General features: G+C 34.3%; 1 protein-coding gene across 11 annotated transcripts in view; it reads left to right on the forward strand.

The window, feature by feature from the left end:
- Nucleotides 1-19,205, forward strand: part of LOC5567575 (uncharacterized protein ZK1073.1) — a 260,885-nt gene that overhangs the window by 47,317 nt on the left and 194,363 nt on the right. For 6 of the 11 annotated variants that reach the window (XM_021848523.1, XM_021848521.1, XM_021848528.1 and 3 more), the window contains exons 2-3: nucleotides 4,307-4,436; nucleotides 5,419-5,693. In XM_021848523.1, the coding sequence (XP_021704215.1) occupies nucleotides 5,607-5,693 (87 nt within the window). In that variant the 5' untranslated portion in view covers nucleotides 4,307-4,436; nucleotides 5,419-5,606. Of the gene's footprint in view, nucleotides 1-4,171; nucleotides 4,242-4,306; nucleotides 4,450-5,418; nucleotides 5,694-19,205 lie in introns of those variants that run through there. The other 5 variants (XM_021848530.1, XM_021848532.1, XM_021848522.1 and 2 more) reach the window with 4 other exon arrangements.

Genomic DNA, 19,205 nt, shown 5'->3' on the forward strand with positions numbered 1-19,205 from the left:
TAAAACTTATGAAACATACACCAAATTGAAATGTGAAATATTTGTTTCAAGAATTTAATCACGAACACTGGAAGTGCAGTGATAAACAGCACTCACAATGCTAAATTTTTCAGACTAGCAAAAATTTGCATATAATTGCTGATAACCATCGAAAATTTCACAAAATTCATAACTTTTCAGTTAGGAAATCGTAAACCTTCTTCTTTTATGGTTAAACCAATTTCTTAACATTTTTCACCTGGTGGTTCGCGAGGAATATGCCGGATGGCTAGGTGGGTCGCGCACTCAAAAAGTTTGGGAACCTATTTAAGGCTTATGTATTCATGACTTTTATTCATTGCATACTTCATGATTTGAGAATTTGAACTGACACTTTCACGAAATCATGACTCATTCTCCTTGTTTAGAGTGTCTGAGTTCGGTTTCTGGTGCAGTCCATGATGTTATTGGCTAAAAACTTCATGTACTTTTGGAGCTTTTTTTCTCAGCGCAAATGTATACAAGCAAGGTTTGACATGAGCTTGGTAGTTTCAGATTTTTTGACAGATAGCCAGTTAGCCTACCCGACTAAACGGACCTTGCTTCGCGCACAAAGGCGTTTCGTCCTAAGGTGCACTTGGTGCACTGCACAGTCAAAGATTCCAAACTAACAAATTAAATATATTATAATTCTTAATACTTCCAACATTCATAATGTGTAGTTGCTTGAAAATGTTCTTTGGGTTCTTCACCTTCAATTGGTGCATCGCCCTCAGTGAACAAAGCCAGTCTCCACCGTTTGATTCTCCCTCCCATGGTCTTGCTCAACCAGCAAGCGAAAACAGCAAAGCAAATAAGACAAACTGCCATGCGTCTCCATCGTATTGCAGAGAATGTCCATTTCAGCCGTGCACTCTTTCTTGTGCACAAAAATAGCGTGTATGGACACAGCAGGAATGTGCATTTGTATTGGCCTTTCTAGACCACAGTGGCGTTGTATAGGTAACATCTGGTTCACTCCAATTTGTGCACCCGAGAGAGAAATTGCACTCGCATTGGTTTGCGAGAATTGAGTAAGCGCGCGCAACTGACGTCACGACGTCTGCTGTTGGAAGAGAAAGCGTCAACGCCATACATGCCTTGTGTGTATGTATGTTGCATGGAGCTTCCAGGTGTCGCACGATACTAGGCGCAATATTGATTGGAATCAAAACTAGATGTTATAAAAATATTGGCCAAATTGATTGTTTTATCTTATTATATAAACCAAATTTATGTGGCTTTGAATTGATTTATAAACTATGTGTGAATATAGCTTTTCTTGCTCAACTGATCGACAACTGATAAATTGCGGTGGGCGTAAAGTGGGTTTCAGCGTTCAACAGTCAGTCATCATTTCACTTAAAAGCCTTGATGTATCAACAAAAGTATACAAAGAGCGTTGGATATCGTCAAAAAGCTAAGAAATCGTAATACAATTAACAAGCTGTAAATAATAAAAATTATTATATAGAATAACAACGTTAGGAACAATGGAAATTCGGAATTTCGCGAAATCCAAGGAATTTACCTTTCATCGCGAAACTTGGAAAATGACGCGAAAATAGTTGAATTCTGAAGGTTTATATGATAATCTCAGAAAAGTTCAGATTTTTGCTCATTAGAATGGTTTATTTATTTGTAAGCCGAGTTTCATATAAAAAAATGTGCTAATCGTTTAGTTTCAAGTTCAACGTCTTTCTTCTTACTTTAAATTATGCATTGATAATATGATAATAAACTTATTTTCTCAATTCGCAAAATACGAAAAATGCTTGAAATTTTTCGCATATAAAGGTCATTTTCACTGTAAATATGCATTTTTATGTAAAATATGATCAAACTATGGGACCGCGATTAATACGCAATTTTTTTCTTTTATCGCCTTGGTATCGGCGAAATTTTGAGAATTTTGCTGAGAATTTTCCTTGTCCCTAAACATTGTATAAGGAATTCAAAATTCTTAGCTTCGAGACACTTCAAGACTGCATACAGTATTGGAAATTACATTTTAAGGTGTATTAATTTCGTACTGAAATACATTTTAAAAAATCAATTGAATAATTCGTAATCAGAATTAAAAATAAACGGTTTGTGCGAGTCAGTGCACAGGTAGGGTAAAAGCACCGGTTTTGGCCAGCCTTAGAGAAAATGTAAATAAAAATAATATGGAAAGCATTATTTGTACTACAAATATGTCAAATGCAAGCTTTCAATCCATATTATGTATGTAGAATATTGGAATTGAGTTAAAACCATTTTTTCGCTATGAAAATCTCGTTGGTCAATATAGGCCACCAGAACCAGTTTCAGCCAGAGATTTAGTTTTGGTTCCTAAATTGGCCAATCACATTGATTTATCATGAGAGTGGCCAAATTAGAAGTGCCCTGGCCAAAATAGGTGTATAGGAGTTAAAACTATAAGGAAAATTAATTGTTTTCTTAAGTTTTGAATCAATTCGTACGAGTAAATAAATGTATCTCTATTATATGAATGTGATCTACTGAACACGAAAGGTGTCATGCTGATTAGCTATGTAAAACGGTATATAATCCACTATGGCCACAACTGGCGTATGGCCAAAACAGGTGCTTCTACCCTAATCAAATTCCTCACGGGACGCCTCTGAATGTCAATTAGTCAAAATCACATATTTCTATAATTATTTCGGAAATCTGTCATAGGATCCTCAAAATTGTATTTGGATTTTGATATACACGACGAGAGAATGGTAGGGCTGTCCTTTGTTCAATTATTGACATACTAGAAGTTGCTTGAAATTCGTGTCGAAATTTTTTTTCATCCCTCTATGGTACCTCTTTAAAATCATCTGAAGGTGGTTTCAAAAAAATCGGATAGGAATTGACGAAATGGCAGCTATTTGAAAATTCCATGTCGGAGCTCGGTAACGTAAAAGTGAATGTACCGCAGTATAACCTATTCTCATTGTCTTATTATTGCGGTATATAATTTTTTCTCAAAATAGAGAATTTTTCTTCAAAATTCAACGTCCGTCATGTAACTGCATCCATCAAGAACTGATGGACCTCAAACAACTTATTCATTTTATTTTGAAAACATTTATTTGATTCAGCTATATTCTTTCAGTATAATCAATAATATCCATAAAACATATAGTTTTTGATAAAACATAAGAATTTAATTCTTTTACCGCAATAAGAAGGAATATCGCAATTGCTGATGGGTTTGCTGTAATTAAGTTATTATTATTATCTTTATTAACGAGATTTGCAGCCCGAGGGTCTGTAATTAATTATTACTGACCAAGTTTACAGAGCAAGTTCTGTGATAACTAATGAATTTAAAATTAAAACGATTCCATTTCATTGATTTTCCAACAAAACCGATTCAAGACCATCGCTGATCGTTCTCATGCAAGTAAATGCCAATGCCAAAAGTACACCAATCTTCGACTTAAAAGTTTTTTATAAAGCTATCTGATGTGTCTGATTTGATAAATTGAAAAATATTAGTTTTTGCTTTCAGGAAAAAACATGAACTCGAACAAGATGCGAGTACAAACCCATGTTGAATGTGCTTGGGTTCGATTCGGGTCCAGAATCTTTCATAATGGAAATTTCCTTTACTTCCCTGGGCATAGTATCATCGTGCCTGCCACATGATATATAAATGTCGCATGGCTCTGTCGCGGTGCAATTGTAATGCCAAGAAGATGAAAAAGCTTGATGCGTACAAACATCAAATAAGCATTTTATTTGCTCTATATGTGCCTATTCAATGCTATCCTGTGTTTTAACCAAAGTATCACACGTAATTGGTCTTTGATCTTAACGGTAAGAACCATGCGCTTAAAATGTTGTTATGCTTGTTTTTATGCTGCGTTGCTGATCGTGCATAGTAATTATTTGAGAAAATTTTTGTTAGAGGGAGAGAAGCTATTGAAAAACCTTTATGTTATGGAAGGGGGTGGATTTAAAATGTAACAAATGTGCTTACGTAGTTATTGAACGATCCCTGCATTATCAGGTGGAAATAATCAAAATAAGCCGTTCGGTGTGAACTGTAACACTCTTCCCTATAGGTACCATGGGGTACTTGATGTCTCTCGGTGTTTGCCAGTACATTCCGCTGTATATTTACGTTAGTTGCATTCGTTGCTAGATTGGCTACGCGTTGGCTTTGTCGGACGCCACGATACGACGTAACGAGATCCGAATAATTGTGCTTGCCGACATTTAGTGTACTAAGTAGCGACACGGAAGGTAAACAGATTAAATGCAAGGAAAATTGTTTATTTTCTTACAGGCTAAACGGCGCCGGAAGGAAAACGACCATTCCGAGGAAAATAGCCGGTGTTGATCCAAGAGGATTCTTCAAGTGAAAGAAGAAAAAAGTAGAAAGTGCATCGTCAACATCGCGTGGGTGCGAAAGCATTGTGAGTGCAGCTTGTGCGTGTGGATATTTGCCAAGTGCAAGAAGGAAGATAGTGCAGTAGGGTGTCTCAGAAAAATTCAATGTCCCAAAAGTCATCACCAACCATCATGGTGATCAATTCTAATACGGAAGATATGCTTGTGTATATCATTTTTAGAACATATAAAGCGTCTTACAAACAACGTTCTGCCAAATCAATTTATGAAAGATTAAGGTGAAGATGAATCGAAGCTAAATCTCAAATTAGCAAGAGTATAAATTGGAAAACCGAACATCCATTTGACCTGAAAACTTGAACGATTGATCACCCGCTTATAAGAAAATATGTAAAAGTTGATAACTGATCGAACGTCCATGTCGGAAACCAAACCATCATTCTGTTCAAAATGACTTTTTCTAAAAGTTTGGTGATGGAGGAGAACAAGCAAGTATGACTAAATTTAGAAGCTTTGGCAGGTTTTTTCTCTGTTTTTAAAATTGGAACGAAATTTTTCCTATTTGTCTGCAAAACATGCCAACTTAATATTTCAGCCTGGGGTCCAATTGATAAATTTCATTTTCAAAATTATTGTTTCTTGATTCCTTTTTGCAGATCCCCTGCATATGATTTTCATAGCAGGATCGTGAGAGCTTTGAAATTGCTTTCTCCTAAATTTTATGAAATGAATCAAGAGTTTAAGATCATTGTTTATAATCACAGATTCGAATTTTACTTCACATTTTGGTAATGCAAAGCCCCTTCCTTCAACAATGAAATTTGTCAAAATTTCAAAAACATTGTCGATATCAAGTTTTGTTTGCAAAAAAAACTTAACATCAGGATTTCTGTCGATGTACTGTTTATATGTATTCCAGTCGCCTCTTAGGGAATTGAATTTTGGGACATTGTTTTTTTTTCTGGGACACCCTATATTGCATAAAAAGTGTCTTTGTCGCACCGGAAGTTCTAAGTTTCTACACGGATCTAATTACCTGCCTTCCAGGTTAGAGCAGAAAAAGAAGCAAAAGAAATAAAAGTGGCTGTGTTCAAAGCGAGGGGTGTGATTCGTGATAGTCGTGAATTAGTTGTGGGTCTAAGTGCTTCAGAAGTGTGACACAGTGACGACGCAGTGACACCAGGACAGACAGTCAGACAGGCAGCGAGCAACAGGAGACGACAACACATCACAAGATGAGTGCTGAAGAACGACGAGCCTCTTTCGCCAGGCGGGCGGAAAGCTTGATCGAGCGGGTGAGAATACTGAAAACGATTTATGAGGTATCACGTGACCAACGGTGAGATTATACGGCAGTGAGAGTGGTTTCCCTTTTTATGAAAAATTCCACCTGCCTAGCCTGCAACTGCCCTTCACAGCGAAAGATACACATTAGAGTGGTTCAATTTACAGAAAAGTTTGAAAATTCCATTCATCTCCTATATGTTTTTTGATATTTTTATAATAATAAAAAAAAAAGAATTCTTTAAAATTTTTAACCGTTTTGGTGAGGATTCAAGGCTGACCTTAAGACATAGGGTGGTAGCCCAGGAAATTTGACATCTTCAGCAATTGTTTTTTAGCTTTAAGTAACGATCGACTTTGCCGAAGGAATCATATACCTACATTTCCATTCGACCGAAATGATTTGACATAATGAGTCTGGCGCTTAGGGCGTTTTTGCGAAATTGAAATATACAAGCAAATAGTTAAGTGCATTTGGGTACCAATAAACCACAAGAATATTTATGACTATGTTGATATTTTGTTTATATTGTAAAACTATTGCATCGTCATGTAAAATAATTTTGAACCTTTTTATAAGCTTAGCATACTTTCAGATCACATAGAAAAAATATATTAAATATCATATCCTATGAAAAATTAGACATGAAAGCTCTGACCTTTCGTAAGTGGATGGCAATGAAAACACCTGCCCGAACTTGCCCGATCGCAAGAATGGCCTATACACAATATCCCTGTTTTTTTGAAAATTTAACTTAAAAAATCGAACAAAATTTTATTTTTACCATCAAATTTTCACCAGACCTACTTTATGTTAATTAACGACATAGTCATAGGCGATATATGGAATTTTAATTGAAAAATTGCAAGCAAAACTCAAATATTTCAGTTTTAAGCACATTTTTTAAATAAATGTCTACCGTTTTGTCTCAAATTCCGAACAGACTCATATTCCGAACACTCGGTTTTTGTATGGCGATTTGGTTGAAATGATTCGCTGAAATATGTCATCAAATCACCAGGAAATGGCAGTCAATTACAATTCAATTTTACGTCTTCCAATCTATTTTATACCTCGGGAGTAGTGATGATTCTTTAGTTTAAGGCCAGTAGAACTAGCTCAGATGGGTTTATTTGCGAAATTATTCATTTGAACACGATTGAATCGTCCTGTTCGGAATTTGAAGCAAGGTGTTCGGAATATGAGACAGAATGAACACAGTGTTTGGCATTTGAATCAAAATGTTTTCCATACTTATAAGTAAAAACAATATTAAACAAGTTTAAAATAACAATTTTATCAGCAAAGCTTAACAGCTAACAGTTAGACTATACGAAAAAATTAAAATTTTCACAAATATCAGCTAATTTATGGCTATCAGATGCATTTGAAGTCACTGTTGGCCTTAAGTGTTCGGAATATGAGTCAAAACGGTATATTTCAAAAATAGTAGGCCTTGGAAATTTGACGTCTTCAGCAATTATTTTCAGCATCAAATAATAATCTACTTTTCCGAAGAAACCATACACCTAAACTGCCATTTGACCGAAATGGCATTTCAGTCATTTATGCGAATAACACTAAAAAATATGACTTTATCTCGAAACATCGGCCTCATTGAAAGGATAATTTTCGCTGAAGACACCAAGCGTCTATCTTTTAATTCTGAAGAACTACAGGTTGTTTCCGCGTTTTTTCAATTCTGCCCCAGTGTGCGACACTAGGCTGATTTTGGTATCAATTGGTACAAAAATGACTCTTTATTTAACAGTACCATGCTCTTGAACAAACAAAGGCATATTACGAATCATTGAATACCGATAGTGAGAAAAATATTGTCGATAGTGTTTTATTATTCACCCAGATATTACCCTTCTTTCAACTATTAGTTATTCTCTTGGATTACGCTATTGGAATAAACTTTTGCACTGAAGCTTATGATATATTCAGCACAAATTCACCCTTCCTTCAAACATAGGATGTTGTTTCGAACTATGATGTAACAATAATTACGGGTATTTAAACTGTTAATCCAAATGTTAACTGTTAATTCAAGACACTTGCGATCTATCTCTTCATTTTAGTTGAGTTAATTGATTTTAAATGTTTTAGCTTGGAGTGGATCCAAAACAATTAGTTATGTTGGTCAAACTTATCTGTTTTCAGTTTTACGAGAATGTAGTCCTCAGAAGGGTTATAAAGGAAGTTATAATACACATTTTTGCTGAACATTGCAAGTTCGTAATTCTTTTAATTTTTGCAAATTTAAGTGAAAAATTGTGAAATCTTTAAATGTCCATAATTAATGTAATTTGTTAAATTTTTTTTTTAATTTAGCGGCATTTGAAAGACCACACATTAGAAAACATTAGCGTTAAGAACAGTGAAAACGTCATTTTTTGTAAATTGGGAAAATTCACATCAAAAATACACTTAAAAACTCGGAATTCGCCTGTATCTCACAAAATTCTAATGTTAACGGAGTGCTGCCTTTAGCAAAGTTGTAGGTTTCAACTTGATCTACAATTTTTCCATATGGATTTTTATGGAGAAATGTGATACAACAAATGTAGAACCTATAATAATTTTACTTTTATTCTCCCAATAAATTTTCCAAATCTGTAAACTTTTTGGCATTCTTGACTTCTTCAATTATGTTAGATTATCCCAACGCTTCAACAGTTCTGTACCCCAGAACACTATTGTATGTATTCGGCATGTAATAGCAGTCATAATGACAAATGAATTAAGTCACTGAGTACAGACAAAATGATAAAAAAACGCAAAACCAAGAAAAGTTTACCCCAACAAGTATTTGGAAGCGGCTAGTGAATTACTTTAAAACGTTATTTGCCATAGTAATAAATACAGTGTGACCTATAGCTGAATCATATAATCATTTTCACATTTTTTATTTCACGTTTCACCAAAAATTTGTAGATCTAGTTGAAACCTGCAACTTTGCAGCACGCCGTTAATTTTAAAATCATATGAATTATTGATGAATATCCCGTTTTTCAAAAGTATTTTTGAAGTGAATTTCTCAATTTATAAAAATGACGTTCTCACAGTTTTACAACAAAAGTTGCTCAATGCATGGTCTTTCGAATGCCGCTTAGAGGATAATTTTATCGAACCAGCTCCATGAAATGCGGACATCTAAAGATTTCACAGTTTTGCACTTAAATTTGTTTATACCCTCAAAATCACAAGAATTACAAACTTGCAATGCTCCATAAAAATGTGTATCATAATTACGCAAAACTGAAAACAAAAAAGTTAGACCAAAAAAATTTCAGGTCTACCACAAGTTAAAATATTAAGAATCAATTTACTTAGATCAAATGAAGAGTTTGATCAAAAGTGTCTTCGATAAAGTTGTTCGTAAAAAAGTTTTCTAAAAATTCACAAAATACCGTAACTCTTCAAATAAAAAAGTTTGAATATAATTTTAAACTTAAGGTGAACCTTATTTGACTTTTTCCTTAGAAGATGTTAAATTTGATTACGGACAACTTTGCTGAAGACATTATTACGTCCAAAAGCGACAAAACAAATTTTTCCTGCTAAAATGTTAAAAAATCTGCAGTCGTCTACAGGCTATTTCGTAATTATACTGCAATAATAGATCTCTGGATTGAAGCGTTCAATACTTTGCATATAATTTTCCCTTCTGTTACCAAATTTTTATCATCAAGTGTTAAGTCCAAACTGGGATAGAGCTTGCTTTGCAGCAAAATATGCAGATCGCTTCCTTCATTATTGACTGAAAACTTTCTTTGCCATCTGACTATTTTCAAGTATTTTTATCACGATAAGTTCAAAGATTCCCATGCCCTAGGAAATAGAGAAAATTATTATTCGGAAAAGATGATCGACAAGAATTGTCACGGCCCTATGTCAATTTATGCTCTCTAATAATCACTGAATATTAACGGGCAGGTTTACCCCTGCTTCCAGTCAAATTTTATTCTGACAAAATCTATGTATCAACAATACTTCACATCAATTGTTGATAATTTCATCAAAAAACGGTTGGCACCGTATTTTGCTTGACAGATTTTTGAACGAACACCACACTTATTAGGAACTTACCATTTTTTTTGTTATGCGCTCGTTGGTGCATATATTGGTAAAATGCTACAAAAAATGCCGATATTTGTAAATTTTAAAAAAGTGGAGGAAGTCGCTAATTATATATGTAATCTATTTTGTGTTCGAATATTCTCATTTTAAATCACTTATTATGCCAAACGACCTTATGACCATTAATCTCAGATTTCCGTATAATCGAAATTCGATTTTTGGTTTTAGAGTTACAGTCAGGTCTTCTATTGGACGCTGTCACGCATCGCAATTTCTCAGCTGTCGTTCAATTGAATCTAGTAAAATCTGGTAGGTAATAGCCTCATACTGTGCATCAATAGACTGATGCAAATTTTGAAGTTTTTGCTCTCCGATGCTTAATCGGTATCAATTATAATTAAAATCATTCTCCCAAAATTTGAAGTGATTTCGAAAAGATTTAGTTGTGCACACGTCACATGAAGTTTATATGGAAATAACTATGGTAAACGCAAACATTTTGTGTTTAGTCCTATAACTGCTAGTCATCATAAGCTATGGATAAGTGAACAAACCCTTGTTATGTGACATCTTCCCAGATCCAACTTTGCCGAAGACCACATTTTGATGGGACGTAAGGATAGTTTGTTATTATTGATAACAAAGTCTAAATCATGCTGAGATGATCATTCCATTACTTTCAGAGCAACACTGCCTTTTTGTTGTAGAACATAGTAGCTTGGATTACTTTGATCTATTTTACTGACCAGGAGCACCACTGTTGCCTGCCGAACAGTTGGTGAAGCGTGTAAAATACAAACCCACTTTATGATGATGAATATCAATTAATTCAGATGTCCAATCAAAATGTAGTTTTCGGCAAAGTTGTAGGATTTCATATGAGAAGAGTTTATCACTTATACATAAAATATTATGATGAAGAGATAGAGGGCTGAACACAAAATGTTGGCGTTTTCCATAGCAATCTATATAAATAAAAATGGACTGGTGTTTGTATGTCACGAATGCACAGATTGACGTAAGGTTTTCATTGTTGCACTCGACAAGAGATGCGACGTGATTATGTGAGGAAAAAGGTTTGGAAATGTCTTTGGAATAATCCAGAAAAAAATGAGAAGAATAATGTGTTTTTTGTATGGGGGATCACATGACGTTTTACAATAGCCTACTTGATAACAAAACGAAGTTTGCCGGGACCACTAGGCTCCATATAAATTTCAAATGGCGTGTACATAGCCAAATTTCATCCAAACCATTTCAAACCAAGCTCTTTGAAAGAATTTTCTATGGAATTCAGAGAGGAACTTGTAGAGGAGTTCTTTAAAAAAAGCTACTGGGAGAATGCTATTTACCATAAGCGAAATCGTTCAAGCCGAGGGGAGCCAAAATTTTCAAATTTGCATCACTCTAATACCTCAGTAATCAACGAAAAATCAGCTTCATCCGATTGAAAACAGCTGAGAAATTGTAGAGCGGAAACTGAGTGGCAGCGTCTAACCTAACCAAAGACAAATTAAAGACCTCCATGTTCCTTGCAGTTGCCTAAAATTTTATGGCTCATAAGGTAATCTAGAATGCCGTGAAAAGTGTACTGCGATCTGTCAAACTTGGGTACCTTTTGCACTACCGAGGGACCAAATGCAGTACTAGAAGTGGTACCCAATCTGAGCCTGAGTGGGACGGACCTGACCTAACTGTACATTGATAACACTGCGGAACACGTTTTTGTCTCAAGCACCAAAATACCGCTATTTACATAATTAAGGATTGCTGAATCCATTGCCGTTTTCAGAAACATCATAGCACGTCTGGTTTTTGAGATATTGGCTGTAGAAATTGCAAAATTTGACTATTTTAGCTAACTTGCATGCAAGTTTGCCATCTTGTATGGCACTTTATTTGCTTAATTTGCCACAGAATTCAAACATAATGAATATATGAACAAAATTTATAATAGTTTCTATGCACAAAGGCTATTTTTTGATGGTTTAGAAAAGTATTGTATTTTAGCATATAAGAGAAACAAAGAATTTTGTATGGAGACAGAGAGCATGTTGAAAAAATCGATTCAAACCAAATTCCATCTTGAAATGTCCCCCAAATCATGTCTAAAATGAAAGTTGAAGTCCTATTTTTCATGCTGGGTGGATTAGATCACAAAAAAAAAATTATAAATCATACTTTAAATTTCACAGGGGTATGAAAACCAGGCTTGATAATAATCCTCAACATCACAAAAGCTCGGCAGCATGCTCTAGAGCAGCGTGTTGTTTTAGCCTCTATGTGAGGAAGTGAAAAAACACCAAGCAGAGAGGCAACGAAAAATGAGCGAGGAAGAGGCTAAGGACTATTCATTTTATAAAGTGGACACCTTGTGCATGTTGTATCTTTTCAATTTATCAATGAAATTTCAATCGGTTTTCTGCACATCGTTTGACTAGTATTGTACAATGTTGTGATAATAAAAATTCTCCAAAATTAATTAAATTTCACACGAATATGGAACAACGATTAGAACGGTCGGTTTTTGGAGGTTATCAAAATCAATGATTGTTAGAAATTGGCTGGAAAATTCGACAATTTATATTTTTTATTTTCAAAAAGGGCTTGTTCTTCGAAAGTATCATCAACTAGAAGCCTGATGGAAAAAATCAAGTTATTTTTGGAACAAAAATTTTACAGATATAATCAGATATATACAGATAACATCATTTTCCCCCTATATTTTTATAGAAAACCATTTTAAAATTGAAGGGGATCGGTATGAGTAGAATTTTTCGGTTAAAAGTACGTCCTGACGGAAGTCCTAATATAGTATTAATATGAAAAATGACTTACGCCTTCAAAGAGTTACTTATTAAGTCCCCAGGTGACATTTAAAGCACAATAGATACACAATTGCTTTATTCTTAGAAGACCTTTCAAAGTACATTGACAATCATCAAAATTGGCAACACTGCTGTAATAAAATCGACTTCATTTTGCACCTATTATTTGTGTAATATGTTATTCTGAGATTACCAATTGAAATTTTCGGAGAAAACCATTTACAATTTGCTGCAGATCGATAAATATGCGTACACGATTTTAAAAGTATGAGACTTTTTAGTAAAACTACCATAAACAGTAAAATTTGTACTTAGGACTGTGGTTTAAACGCACGATTTGGCTCTCGTTTGCACAAATATAGTTTATTTAGTAAACCAGACCAGTTTTGAACACGCTTTTTACTTTCCTCTTTTGCTGGGAGTGAAAGGATGGTGTATGGCAAATTTGGCCATAAATGGGTGCATCACTAATGTTACTTAATATCAGAGAATGGTGGAATATAGTTGATTTTTTTAAAGCTATACCTTTAGTAGAACAGTAAAGGATACAAACATACAATATGTTCATAAAAATTAGGATTTTTGTTTTGCGAAAAATAATGTTAAACTTTGACGAACAGCTTTTCTTAGGAGTTTTTGGAAAAATTATTTGGCTCTTCAACCAAAAGCATTTTCTAAGATCTTATATTTTAATAGTATTGTAGAATAATAGTTGAACGATGCACAGAAAACCGATTACGATTTTATCAATAAATAAAAAAGATATAGCAAAAACAAAGTGTCCACTTTATAAAATGAACAGTCCTTATGCAAAACACAACCGAGAAAATTTCCATAAAAAAGTGCCTCCGCGAGGCCTGCTTTTTTTAAGGTGCAAGAAAAGATGACACAAAAGTCAGAACTGAAAAAGCAGTTTACCTTTTCAAAACAACAAATTGATGAAAATAAAAACACGCAGCCTTTTTATTTGGCAAATAAAAGAGCTGTGTATTTTTATTTTCTTCGATTTGACTATTTAAAAAGAGAAAACTGCTGTTCCAGTTTTTATTTTTGCACCATTTTTACTTGGGCCTTAAACGGGTCACTTTTTCAAAGTGTGAGTAATGGTGAGCATCTAATTGAGCTCAAATTTTGGGAGGACACTCAAAATTTGATCTGGAATCTAATGAGCGGTGTGGAGCAAAAACGATTAAAGGGCTTGTGCAGTCTCAGTTGTCATCTAATTGAGCTCAAATTTTGGGAGGACACTCAAAATTTGATCTGGAATCTAATGAGCGGTGTGGAGCAAAAACGATATTTTGAACCACTCTTGTGAGCATAGAAGCACGAGAGAAAAAGTATTAGAAATAATCCTGGCATTTCGATGCACTCTCACTTGAATTGTTTAAGGATTCGTGTTTTAAATTTGGTGTTTAATTTTTACTCCTCAGAAAAACTTCAGAATCGCCTCATTTTTGTATAGCAGAGGAGTTTCTATCAAGCCTGAAAAAAACTCACAAGAATCCACAACCAAATTATGGTTTGAAGCATTTCAGTTAGAACGTGGATTTGATTTAGGGATTTTAGAGAAAAAAATCAGCAACAAAAGAGATTTCAGTTGAAATAAACACGAAAAAACCAAAAACACAATGAATTACTAATGATTTCTGAATATTGATTGTTATGTTTTGACATTGATTTAAACATAAATAATCGTTTTCGGACTATAATTGGGTATATGTTTTAAACAAAGTTAACGTTGAACATTGAAGATTTAAGACCGAATTCATATTTTACTATCACTAGGCTTTAAGGATAAGTGCCGAGCTCTTCATAACTTCATCAAATAGTAATGGTAGCATAGAGTGTTTGTTAGCGTTTCAAAAAAATGCCCAAATACCAATCAATTTTCAATATTTGAGTATAAAGTCAAAAGAGTCTAAAGAGTCAAATTGCATATAGATCTACATCGTTATACATACCATGAATCCCCACCAAAAAAAGCTATTTACAGAACATTATTTTTATAACAATAAAACATAAGATATAGGAGAATGGATTTTCATACTTTTATGTAATTTGAATCACCCTAATACATACTGTTTTTCCTTCTTTTCGGCATTGGCTTCTTCCGATTTTCATAGTAGTCAGCAACAAGTCACGTCAGTCTATAATTTTCATCAAGTCACTTTACACCTATCCAATTCGAGAGGAGTGGCTTGTTGCGTTTTATCCAAAAATAACACAGTAGGTATCTTCCCTTTAAGTAGTTGTTGCAGTAAAGCTCAATTCAACTGACCGCCGCCGCATTGATCCGACCTTCTTCATTCGTCGCCCGTGTTTATTTATTCACACATTCCGTCAGTCAGTGTAGTTTCATTATCGTTATTTTATCTGGTGGCATTCATCGACAGGCCGGACAAATATTTGGAAATGTTGGCCTCTGCTGACGAAACCTACGGCACCCGTTTGTTCCCTTGGTTGACGTGTGTACCTTATCAAATTGTTCTTTATCGTTTACGAGGTTTTAACTAACCGTTTATTATAAGGATGATTGATCAACTAATTTAAATAATGCATGCAAACAACTTTGATAATACATAATACTATTGAGAACGGATAAAATTAAGAAAAATACACCGTTTCACAATTATTACATTAGTACCTGTTCTCATTTGAAACTGACCCAATTAAGAGCACATGCGAAACATCCATTATGCCAAAAGCATTTAGACAACACCTCCTAATGTCAAACGGCTTAATGGAAACAACCAGTTATATTTGACGTACATAACCCAAATACACTTTTGATTTTACATACATACATGAACTTCTTTAAATCGACATTTTAGCCCTTAACTGTACATTCGTTTGCAGTGTGTGTCGCAAGAGTTAGAGAATGTATAAACAAGATTGTGAATTTACTTGAAGAGCTGCTGATTATATAAGTGTTTGCAATTGAATTCAGTGGCACTTAAACAGTAGCGAAGTGCGATACCCGCTCGATATGTATACATTGTTTAGGAAATCACGGCATGCTTATCTAACTAGTGATAATAAGTTGAAACTTCGATTCAGTCTGAACTCTAAAAATGGAATGGATTGGAAATTTCTCTCGTAATTGCTAGCGAAACATTGCATTAGTGAATTTTGAACAAGCATTAGGCTTACGAGATTAGATTCAATATAGGATTCCTATAGGAAGCCGCTAACAGAACGATTTCGTTATTAGCATACCTTCCTTCCCTTCCAAATGACTCACGGTATTGTCGTCCATTTGAAATATCACGTAGCACAAAGAGACGCATCATATGATCAATTCACGGATTTAAGATTAGACATTTTTAAACTTCTCAATTAGTACCATATTGGAATATTTCGATGTTTCCTGTCAACTATCGTCTCGCTCGATGTTAACTATCGTTAACAGCCGGTTAGAACCATTCTACAGCGTATCGAGCTAATGTACAGTGGTGTCTCGTTTTGGTTACATTAGTTTTTATACCACTACGAATGGACAAATTGACATTGATTTTCCATTTAAGCTTACTTGCAATGATCGATAGCTCTTCATCGTTGCTCTGTTCACAATTGTCATGACAACCCTGGCGAGGATGGTACTGTACCTGGCTCTGGTCTAACTTGCGGTGAAATGTCATTCAATAAGAGTGATAAGAAAAAAATGAGAAAAACAAAAGAAAGATTAAATCAAAAACAGTTAGTGTCAGACTTGATTCATAAAAAAAATGTCTAAAACATTGTTTACATTACTACTATAGATAGTTTATCGTAACTTATGGTTTGATATTCACAGGCTTAATTGTTGTTTTCAATTCATCACTCGAAATTTCCTTAGTTTAGCGTTGATATTCAATAACACAGTTCGACAAAAAAAGTCGATATGAATGCACAGAGACCGGACACCCCGGGGTTGAAAGTATAAAAATAAACAAAAATAATGGCGTTTTCAGAATGTTCGTATCTGCCCCAGGTCATTTTTAAAATATACTTGAACTTTTTGCATTTTTTATTTAAAAATCTAATCTAATCAATAAACCGACACAGTGTTTTATATTCAGGACAGGGGAATTCATGTGCCATATAATGTTTTCAACTTTAAATACAATATGAAGAGTTGTAATAAGATTTGCAGGGAGCCCTCCCCCCTTTTTTGTACCCTCCCCATTTTTAAAGTATCGCAAATGATGGAATATTTGATATACAGGGGGTTGTCAAAATAACTGTGACAGGCAAAAATTGGGCCAACTTTGGAATGCTGTAACTTTGACAAAAATTGACCGATTTCAATTCTTTAAGAAGTAATGGACGGGTCAACTAATCTAGTTTTGAGGTGCATCCACGGAGATGAACTATGACCACCGGATACCGGTGATAATCCGGATTTCCGGAAGCATGTCTTATGCAGTAAAATTATGACGTGTTTTTAGCAAAGGTCTCGGCTAAAAAATCAAAATTTTACTACACATGAAGATAGAAGATCTAATTCTGAAGCGATTGGTGCGCCAAGTATTAATATTGGTCCAGAAACAACCAATATATGGCCATTTCCCCGGAATCGGTGCCGGTAGTGGATCCGAATTGGGATCAAACAATTTATTCACTCAAAATATGTCGCGCAATATTGTTTTCTCCCTAGCTTATCATAAAATACCCTATTATAAGTTGAAAATGAGTCTTGTACAGATTTGGCCACTCATGGCGCCGCCCAGTGCCCCGGGGGAACCTTGCATAGGGGACATTTCGATTTTGACACCAAAGCATATCATGCGACGGCTCATTCTTCATGTCTTGTCGTAAATAGGGCAACTGTAGACTCAAAATGGATAGTTGACTACAGTGACTACTTCCGGGACCACCGGATGTCCCCGAGGGAACCTATAATTAGGGACAATTGAAATTGAACTCCAATACATATCGTGCGACAGTTCATTTTTCATGTCTCGTGCTAAATAGGGCTATTGTAGACCTTAAGTGGATATTTGATTACAGTGGCCAATTTTGGGACTACCGGAATTTCCCGGAGGAACTTGTCATTGGGGACATTTCTGTTTTTACACCAAAACATATCATGCGACGGCTCTTTCTTCATGCCTTGTCGTAAATAAAATAACTGTAGACTCAAAATGGGAATTTAATTGAATTGGAACAATTATTTATTTATTTATTTATTTATTTATTTATTTATTTATTTATTTATTTATTTATTTATTTAACCAAAATTTTGAAAGAGGGAAAAACCCCTTTGAGTGATATCTGTTCGAAATCTTTCTCAAAGAGGCACAAAACCTCTTTATCTTTTCATATAACGTTATAACAGAAAAATTAAAACTAAAGGCTCATACGGTAAAAATTAACCATAGCAGAGCCATAAACTGCAACATGGATCCAAGTGAAGTAATGGGGTATGGGGTGGCTTCTAAAACGGGATGAGGGAGGGGGTCTACCAAAAAAGAGTCCATCTTCATATCTGCAAATAAAAACAAGAAAAAAAAAACACACACACAAGCAGAAATATCAAATAGTATATGAAATCTCATTCAAAAAACTATATAAAAGTTTAAGTATTTGATAACATTTCGTACCCAATATATCCCGAATAGATACTGGTATTGAATGTCCGTAATTCATTAAAGTGTTAAATAATGTAGTCCTTGGTAAAATAAACCTTGAACATTGAAGGACAATATGATCAATGTCTTCATAAGATTCACCACATTCACATAAATTAGAATCCACAATATTGATACGATATAAATGACTGTTACAAATATAATGATTTGAAATGAGTCGTGAAAATGAACAAATAAAATTTCTAGTTGCTGGTATATTCCTAAACCAAGGAAAATTACTGACTTTTGGACAAATTGAATAACACCATCTCCCTTTATTACTGGAATTCCAACAAGTTTGCCAATTATCAAGGGAATGTGTTTTCAATTTAGGATAATATTCAGAAGGAAAAATATCACGATCGTAAATTATACCCCGAACAACACCAAATTTAGCCAATGAATCAGCCTGTTCATTACCATATATTCTACAATGAGCAGGGATCCACAAAAATTTAATTATAAATCCTTGACAATGTAAATCAAATAATAACTTTTTCAACATGAATAAAACATGATGAGTTTTAAAATTGAAAGATATGGTACCCAAAGCACGAAGGCAACTTAAGCTATCAGAACATACAATGTAAATATTTGGTGGGCAGTCCTTTATCAAGTTACAAGCAAAATATAAAGCAATTAATTCTGCAATGAATATGGAACATGGAGATTTTAATTTGAAAAAATGAGCCACATACTCATTGTATATTCCAAATCCAGCGATGCCTTGAACTAAAGATCCATCTGTGAAATAAAATTGTGCAGAAGTGATTCCATCAAATTTACGCATAAATAGAATATTGGCAAAATGAGAGTATAGATGATTTGGAATTTGTTGCAATTCATGGAATAGAGAGAAATCAATCAAAGGTAGATAAGTGTGAATATTAATTTCAAAATTATAAAAACTATTATATGAAATTGGTGCAACATTTTCAGTTGAACAAATAATGTAAGATTCCAATATTCTGCTCGTTGGGTTAATTTCGAATAGTGACTTCAAAATATCAATAATTGGATGATTAT

This window comes from Aedes aegypti, chromosome 3, assembly GCF_002204515.2.
Source record: "Aedes aegypti strain LVP_AGWG chromosome 3, AaegL5.0 Primary Assembly, whole genome shotgun sequence".
Classification (NCBI taxonomy): Eukaryota; Metazoa; Arthropoda; class Insecta; order Diptera; family Culicidae; genus Aedes; species Aedes aegypti.